Source organism: Platalea leucorodia (genome assembly GCF_965183815.1).
Source record: "Platalea leucorodia genome assembly, chromosome: 2".
Lineage (NCBI taxonomy): Eukaryota > Metazoa > Chordata > Aves > Pelecaniformes > Threskiornithidae > Platalea > Platalea leucorodia.
Window position 1 is genome coordinate 80,932,369 of NC_138824.1, and position 9,411 is coordinate 80,941,779.

The 9,411-nt window shown below is 47.0% G+C and overlaps 1 protein-coding gene across 1 annotated transcript in view; it reads right to left on the minus strand.

Annotated features, from left to right (window-relative positions):
• Positions 1 to 6,475, minus strand: part of ARHGAP6 (Rho GTPase activating protein 6) — a 166,996-nt gene extending 160,521 nt beyond the window's left edge. Inside the window, exon 1 of the mRNA XM_082337824.1 lies at positions 6,415 to 6,475. Coding sequence (XP_082193950.1) covers positions 6,415 to 6,459 — 45 coding nt within the window. The 5' untranslated portion in view covers positions 6,460 to 6,475. The remainder of the gene's footprint in view (positions 1 to 6,414) is intronic.
• Positions 6,476 to 9,411: the final 2,936 nt, after the last annotated feature.

The following is a 9,411-nucleotide window of genomic DNA, read 5'->3' on the forward strand; positions in this document are numbered from 1 at the left end:
AGACTGTTTCTTAGGTTTTCCTTTTATTTGGAATTTAAATTCTAAATAAATTAAGTTTTGAAGAGCTGTGGCCAGCAAAAACACTATTTTTATGTCAACAGGAACAAGTATCACAAGCAAGTAACCTCCTTCTTTACAGTACCATGCAAAGACACACGGGTATAAAAGATAACTGATTAGCAACTGAAGATAAATAAAAGTAGAACCAACTACCTAAATATATCTGTGACCTCAATCATCTACCATTTACATGGCTTCACTCTTCAGGCTGAAAGAAATGTAAAAAGCCGCCTGCAAATTTCGAAAAGGTTCTGGGAAACAGAACTGAAATACAAACCATGAGCCTGCAGGGGGAATATCGACCACATGGAGTTCAACATTTTTACTTAAGGGTAGTGCTGTATCACACCCCTTCGCATATGAAGGTCTACTAAAGGTAAGCACGTGTTTCCACATGCCAGTTCTTTTAGGAAGAGAAGCGTTTCTGCAGAAAACATAAATAATAAAAAAGGATCGGACAAGCACCCTGCTCAAAAATCACCAAAAAAGGACATGACAGAGACCGAAATCCTCAGTTCTCATCTTCCACTTCATCTGCATGGCTAACCTGAGTTCCAGGCACAGGTTGCCGATTTTGGCCACGCATGACCTTGCTGCTCAGGCAGATTTCCTCAGTACTGCGAGCACAAAACCTCATCCACCCAGCAGCTTTACGAAGGACTGTTGCTGGCTGATTAAATCCCCTCTTGGAGAAGCGCAATCGGTATAAATTGTACTGGTGAAGTATACCACCATATCAGAGCCAAATGATTGTGTGCCTCTCTGAATAGAAACCCTGAAGCTTCACTCACATGGAGCTTTATTAAACAGCACAAGAACTGTAATTGCACTGCAGTGATAGACTATACTATGTAAAGACAGGCAGAGAAACTGAATGAAAGGAAAAGTTTACCTCCTTCTCTCTACCCACGGGGTGGCCACTTTCTCCATACTTCAGGTCACCTCTATTCCTGGCCAATTTCTGGGGTCAGACTAATACGACCACATCAGCACAGCTCTGCACCTGACCTAGCAAGCCCTGATAAACTCAACCTGCACCTGCCCCCATCTTTTCTCCTGAACAGGAGAGAAAGGACATTAACACCCATGTGTGTGTGTGGAGAGATCCAGGAATACATTAAGAGTTCAAGCGCTGTAAAAAATATGACCTGATCTGCATTGAAATGTACTTCCTGCAAGTTTGTAAAAGCCCGTGACACACAGGAGCTCTTTGCTTCCTCTCTTCCCCTCATCCCAGCTCTTCGGCATTAACTCACGGCCGCTTTGCACAGCAGATAAAAGCCGGCTGGACTCACTTCAGATTCCATCCGTCCAAAATCAAAGCTTGGCCTTGGTGTTCACTATTGAGCGAAAAATAGTGCTCATTTCCTATATTTATATATGCTCTTTAGAGATCAGCAATAAAAGCACTTTCAAATGTTGCAAAAGTCTAAGCATGAATCATCGCCAGCGCTGGGAATTTCACCCAAATGAAGAATGAAGGATTGGGCTCAACAGCGATCGGAAATCATATTCCTCCAGCAAAACGTCCAACATGCACGAGGTCAGCGTAAGTCTCTGACGAATAAAATCTGAGAGTCAGATGCCAGAAATGTGACATTTAACCATTCCTCTACTGCTAACTGCTTCTTCTGTAACTTGCTTATCTGATCAAATTGGAAGTACTCTTCACAATTTCCTAATTAGAAAACGACACCTACAGAGTGAGTGAATTTTTTTTGAACTAGTTAACTCTGCCTTTGAGTACTTGGAATATGAGAAAATATGCAGCTGTCTCCTGTGGAGCAGAGATGTTTAAATTACCGAACCTGGTGGGCAAGAACTTCTTACCATGTCGAGCACTGACTGAATCCCACAGCCTGTCCTCCACCTCACCAAACCTGACCGCAAATGTACATTACGGTTGATCTGGATACGCACCAGTCTCATGTGCTCCGGCGCTGCTTCTTGCGGCAGAGCCCGTTGGGAAGAGAGAGAAACCAGACAAACAGTTTAGGTGAAGGCAGCACACTTATTAGGCCTGTAAGATAAACTACTTGTAGGATTTACTCCAATCACCGTAATTAATAACTGTGGTCTGCTTGCGGCACATAATTTTGTTGTTAAAAATCTGTGAGAGGCTGAAGTCTCAAGTCATCAGGCAACGTGTTTTGAAATCAGAAAGGCAAGCAACTCTCTTTAAAAGTGAGTTCTTGCAAAACACAAGCAAGCCCACAAGAGGATGTCAGTGCTTCGGTCCTCCTCACGAAGAGATTTCTACAGTCTTAGCTTACAGTTTTACAGTGTCACCACCAGTCTGACTATTCCACTTTGAATTATTCTGTGATCTAATTTTGTTATGAGTGACAATTACCATTACTATAACTAGAATACTGGAGGAAAATGTCTGTTATCCTCTTTTTAATTCCCTCTGTGCTCCAGAAGGCATTCTGCAGTTCGCCAGTATCAGTTTCCCTTGCAAACCGCTTCTTTTCTTTCCTCCATCCTTCCTTGCAGACTGACGGATTTAAGATGGTGAGAGCGAGAGGCAAGTCTGGCCACCGCACCAGCAAAGGGTCAGCTGGGCGCAGGCTGAGCCAACACACAAGACAAGACAATGCCCCAAATACTGCTGGAGGCAGGGAAAAACCCTTTTTCTCCCAAAATACTCTCTGACATCTGAATTGGAGGCGACCTCATTACCAGCAAGAGATTCAGAGGCTTAAACCAACTCATAGTTGTGTCCTCCAGGGACCCGCACGCCCCCTCTGCTCCAGCTGCCAGAACTCCCATTTTTTTGGCCCCAGGGAAGAGTCTTGCATCTTCGCTGCAGATGAATCCCCCGCAGCACCCCACAGGTCATGGCAGCCACTTCCAAATCCCTGCTCCTCCCCATTTTCTCATGTTCCCTGGTTAAAGACAGACAGAGTTTCCTCATCAGGGAAGAAAGTCCTTTCCCTTCAGGGAAATCCCTTCTGGTAAATGTTTCAAGACAAAACAAGATTAAAGATGCTATGCCAAGATTAGAATGGCTATATCCAAACCAGATCACTCTTCAAGCTTCCTGCTTTGGACTACTGAGGGCCGGCTGGTTGGGCAACACTCGAGGTTATTTTGAGTCTTTTCTTCACGTATGTAAAGAACTACATTTCAAGTTACCAATGGATTGCTTAAATTAAAATAAGTACAATATTGCTTTCTAGTGGTTTAGTCAAAGTACATGAAGCAGCTTTTAATTCCCCCTGTAACTGCTGCTAAGATTAAAAAAAAAAAAAAAAAAAAAACACAAACAAAAAAAACCCACCACATATGAATTTAGGAACCAAGAGGAAGAAATCCCAAGTCAGGAAGGCGACCATCCCTCTTAATGAAATAATTTGAAAAATGTTCCTGGAACATTTGGAGATCTTAGTATCTGTTATAAACACCACAATACCAAAAATATCTTGTAAATCAGAGTGTATTCAGCTGGATGATTAGCGGGCAGGTAAAACTAACCTAGGTCTAAAAATTAAAGGATACAGCTTGGACAGACAACATACAGTGAGGATGAGATATTATTTAACTTCCTAAAAGTTTTCATAAAAATACTATATAGATATAAATATCAGAAATGGAGAAGAGGTCTCTGGGCTGGTAAAAAGATATTAGAAGGAAAATCAAAATCGTTTCTGTGACTTGATGCAAGTGCAACCGTCTTTTCTTTTTTTCTTCCCCCCCTTTTTAAACCTACTCTCCTTTAGTAAGATATCTTTATTCATTCTCAGCTGACTGATTTCTTTTAACTTACTTTTCACTGAAAAAAATATTTCAGCTGGTTAAAATTACCTCTTTGCCTACTGGAGCTCTTTGGTGAGTCAACACCAATGCTGAGTTCAAAGGGTAACTGTGACATAATTATCAGTCATCCCACTCACACTTAATATACGCTGGATCAAACGTGCGATAGGTTATGCGATCATCCCCACAGATATTACAGTCTTAAATTATGAAGTCTTTGTTTGTATAAGCTATCCTTGCAAATACACTGTCAAGCTTCAGAATCACAATGGCATCCCTGTTGATTTATGGCTACATTATCATGCTGCACTGGCAGTAGCACATTGCAGAGCTGAGGAGCTGGTACAGAGGGACCCAATGTCCAAACCGTACGAATTTCAGAAGTTTACACTCACGGTGACTCTAGCTTGGTCCTGAGGCTTGAATACCCTCCAGGCACTGGGCAGCACTAGGAGCACATCCCCCAGTTCAGCATCACCTTAACGAACGCTGTTTCCCGGCGTTCCAGGACTGCCTCGAGACATGAGCCGAGGCACACGAGTGGGGAAGGCTAGGAGATTCCCTTCAAAAGCACGCTGCTGATCTAAAACAAGATGCTAATAGAGATGCTTCCTTACACACTTTTATGAAAATCATGAAACTTTAATTATCAGTCCTGAAAAGCAGAAGAAAAGCCCACCACAGAAATCACTATAATTTCTTCTGCCAATAAATTAATTGCTATTAAATACTATAACACTGTATAATTTTTATTTCACAGTTATCAAAACAATCCAAGAACTTGATTTGTATTTACACCATGCAATTATTCAAAGTTAACGAGAATGGTACTAAGTTACATTTAAGCAGTAATTACTAAGGCCTCAATCCAACAAAGCTCTAAAGTCTTAGGTTATCTTCAGGTCAACAAGCATTTGTGTTCAATTAGGCTATTCATAGACTTCACATTAAGCGTACGCACAGATAATGCACAGCATCCAGACCCATATTCTCCAAACAAACCAGTAACATCACCTGCAAAAATCACTTACCTGCTAGATGTATCTATGTGTTGTTACCTTATTATTGAAATACATCTTAAAATAGTAAAAAATATTTTTATTTTCAAGTATTATTCTTAGGTGCACAATTTCCCCTTTGCTGCAATATACAGCAATCAAAGAGCAGTGGTTTTGCAATAGTGGTAATGGTCACCTGAGATGGCTGCCCATCCTGCTTTTTCCTTTGCATGCTTTCTGACCCGAACTTAATGCACTACCTGCTGCCCGCTGGGGGCAAGAGAACGGACTGATACCCAACTGACAGAAACAATAATGTGTTTGTAACTAGTAGCTGATGGGAGACTGACAACCACAATCACAGGAAGTAATAAAAGTTTCATGGAGCTCGCATGCGACGTGACTGTCACTGGGCTCCTATGTGCCTAAATACGAACAGGGCAATCATCCTATTAAAAGGAGAGATTCCAGTTCCTTTGATGCGTGATAACTAGCTTCCCGGTGAAATCACTATCACTACTCATACATGATTGATACAAAATGGATTTGCTTCTATATAACTATTTTAGCCAACGTACCATTACGTCTAAAAGCTCTAATATCACTGCAGTAGCTGAATGCACTAATACCTACAGCTGAGTGGGTATAAGAGTATTTACAAAGGCAGACATTACCCTCCCCCTGAAAAAACCCCAGCCATCCTCTTCTACTCTAAACTGTTCACATAAGATTTAAAAAATAGGCATAAAAAGAAACTTCATTTAACGGCCAATACCGAAGGAACCAAAGCAAACCGAGTGAGAAAAGCAGGTTGCAGCGTATCCCGCAAGCGATACGCTCCTGCACCCATCCTCGCAGTGCTAGCAGCCGTGCTCGCCGGGACCAGAAAAGCAAGGCTGCTCTGACTGACAATGCCCACGTAACTTCATCAACGGCAATAAAATTATTCATTATTTACATGAGCGCAAACGAGAGCGGCATCAGACCTCGCATGCGATTACTGGGGCTAGCATTTATTTATGACTTTAGGAGAGGAGGCAGCTGGTTGCTCTTACGCGGCTTTTTTTTTTCTCCCCCTGCCCGAGCAACCGAGAAAATGCTCCTAATAAGGCTGGTAGAAAGGAAGTGGCTTCTCAGCAGCACAACCTCTCGTGAAGGAAATAATAAAATATGGTGGTGTTATCTCGGACGCGGCGGGAGCGGTGCCGGAACCGGCCACCGAGCGCACTTGGGGCGCCGGCTGCGCCCCGCCGCCCGCCCTGAGCCGGGGGCGGCCCTGCCCGGCCGCGCCGGAGGCGGCTCCCGGGCGCCCCCCGATGCGGGAGCGCCCCGCTGCCCCCGGGGAGGAGCCGCACCGCCACGGTTCGTGCGGGCTGCAGCCCGCCTGCCCGCCGCTGGCCTCTCCCCGCCGGGGCACGATCGCCACCGGCCTCCCCCAGACCCGCTCCTCACCCGGGGCGGCTCCCGCGCCCGCCCGCGCACACGGACGGACTGACGGAGGGACGGACGCCCTCACCGCCCGTCACACGTGGGTGCCCCGTCCCCCGCGCCCCGTCCCACGCAGCCCCGCGGCCGCGGAGCCCCTGCCGCGACTCACCGCGTAGCGCAGCGCCGGCTTCTCGCTGAACACCGAGTCCCCCATGGGCGCGGGCGGGCGGGCGCAGGGGCCGCTCCCCCCACGCGGCGGCGGCGGCGGCTGCAGCGGCGCTGGGCGCTGCTCTGCCCTCAGACGGCGGCGGCAGCGCGGGGCTCCCGCCCGGCAGCCTCCGGCCCCGGCGCCGCTCCTCGCAACTTCTGCCTCCACCCCGCCCCCGGCTGTCCCCTCCCCGCCGCGGGAGCCGGCAGCCCCTCGGCGGAGCCGGGCGGCGGCGGGAGCCAGAGCCGGAGGAGGCGCCGCTGGAGGGGCGGCGGTTTCAGTCCTCCCGCCCAGCGCCGGCGACTCCCCCGCGGCGGGGCCGCTCTCCCGCCCCCGCCGCCTCCCCCTGCGGCGCTCAGCCCGGCCGCACCTGCGGGCCGCCCGGCGCAGGGAGCGCTGCTGCGGGACGGGGCGGCCGCGGCGATGGCGGGGGGAGAGGGCGGCGGCGGGGCGGGAGGCTCCGTGCTCGGCCCGGCCCGGCCCGGGCCGTCCCCGACACCCGCTCCGGGCCCGCCGGGCGAGCGGCCCGTGGAGGCGCTGGCCCAAGCCCCCGACCGCCCGGCAGCGGCGGCTCCAGGGGTCCGGTCCCTCAGCCCCGGGGCGCAGCCTCCGAGCAGCCCGCGCCGGCCCCTGGCAGCAGCCGGAGCTTGGCGGGGCGGCCCCGGTCCTGCAAGGGCCGACCTAAAGGTTCAGGAGAGAGGAACAAATAAACATAACTTTCTAATAATTTTTTATATATATAGCGCGTGATTTGGGAGGACTGGCTCACGATTCTTGAAACACGTAGGCTTTGAAAAATGAAATGCTGTTTCACGGCCTATTCGTTATTTTATGAACGTGTATTTACACAAACTGTAGAAGATGAAAAAAAATTCCGAAGGAAAATTGCATTCTGCTGTGTTATAATTAGTAGTGACTTCTGTGTGACTTGCCTAGGGAGACTTATGGCATCTCCATCAATGGAAGTGTTTAAAAATACATAAACCTCCCTCAGCTGGGCATGACCTCGGCAGACTGAGGCTAGGGACAGGCTAGATGATTTCCTGAGCTCTCTTCCATCTTTTTAATCATTTTTCAATGCTTTGCACAAATCTTTGTTAGCGCAGTAACTCCCCCCCGAGTTACTCTCAGTTGTTCTCTGAGGAAGTGGCCTTATTCTAGTGCTGCATCACGTATATGAAATATTTAATGAGTTTTACTGTTTCCAACCTACAATCTGGGCAAATGTGTTACCGGCGCACTGCATTATCTGTAAACAAAGGTAACATATTTCTTTTGGGCAAAAAGAAAAGGTATTTGGGGAAAAAAATTGTAAACTCAAAATACATGCTGGAAACATAAACCGGTTGAGCCCAAGTTTTTATGTGCTCTGATGATGATGTACTGTACCCAAGGAGCTTCCAGTTATGGATCTTCCATGGATCTTAATTCCTATTGCAGAGGAAATCATCTTGAAGAGTTCCCATGGACAGGGAGGTAATTTTCAGTTAACTTGGCATGAACAAGGAATACAATATCTGCATTTACCCATAAAGTCCATTTTTGTCTCTTGAGTGAACAATCTGTGCTACTCCCCTTCCTGGAAACCGAGGCAGGGTAGATACTTGAGCAGTTGCAGAGCATGTATTGGAAAGCAGCACCAACAGAAAGAAACCTTACACATCAAACATTTCAAATCATCAGCTTCTCCAAGCCAGCAGGGGGAAAAAAAGTAAAAAAAAAAAAAAAAAGGATCAGAGTGCCTGATTTTCCCTTCTGAAGTTCTGCTTTTTATTTAATTCAAGGAGATGGTTTCAACCCAAGAACTCTACATATATCATATGCTCTGATTCCAGCCGTTTTTTCCTCTGCTCTGCAGGTATGGCGCTTGACCGCAGAAGGCAACAGAAAGCAGGCAAACAAGACTGGGGAGAGGCATATAGGATGTCCACCCTCGAGCTCTATAGCATCACCACCTTCTTTTTTGGCCCTGTCTTTTGACAAGGGGCAACGCAAAAGGAAATGCTAAACATCAGAAAAGGATTAAACCATGGGGCGTGTTTCAATAAACACTCCAAAATGAAAAGAGTAGTATGGAGGTGACCAGAAACCCCCAAGTGGAAGGTAGAAAAGAAAAAGACTAGCAAAGGGAGAGATGCTAAACTTTGAGGAAACAGAGTAGTTTAGGAAAAGGGAGAAAACCATAAAGCCAGGAAGGTGAAGAATGCCCCAGAGGGAGAAGCCAGAGAAGGGAAGGACTAAAGGTGAAGTTTTGCAGGTCGAACTCGTCTGACCTAGCAATTCATTGCCACCGTAGAGTCCGGCTCCTGTAACCCTCTTCACCCCCCACTCCCAGCCGCATGCTGCCACCACCTCCCTTCCCTCTGCCTCGGTGCTTGTTGCAAACCAGTTCAGCAAATGGAGCACGTAATTTTCTTCCCATTTGGCAGGGTGGATCAGCTCTCCGAGGGAGGAGAGGAGTGCCAGACCTGGCACAAGGGAAAGCAGGAGGTTGTCTTGTTGGGAGCAGGGTACCGGGGGCAGAGGAGGAGCGTGCATGGAAGTACCTTGGCAATAGCGACAGGTTCTTACATTGGTGCAGCTAAGATTAAAAATAAAGAATATGCAAGCAGGAAAATGTAGCAGAACTTTTTACGATGATGAGGAAGGAGTTATGGGCAAAAACTTACAGTTCTGGGGGGGTGTCAACCCAGAAAAATGCAGGTTTACTAGATGCGGGTTTGTTTTGTCCACACAATATGAAAAATAGGGAGAAAAGATTTTTGAAGTATTTTCTCTTATAAAATCTTAAATTATTTGGTAGGTTGCTGCTATCAGAAATTTCATAGCACAGTTCAGGTTTTTTGTGTACCTAATAACAAAAGTTAAAACTAACTGCTAATTACAGAAGGTGTTTTCAAAGGCCAGACCTTAAAACAAAAGCTTTCTTGATTTTGAAAGCAAGTTTTTGTGGCTGTG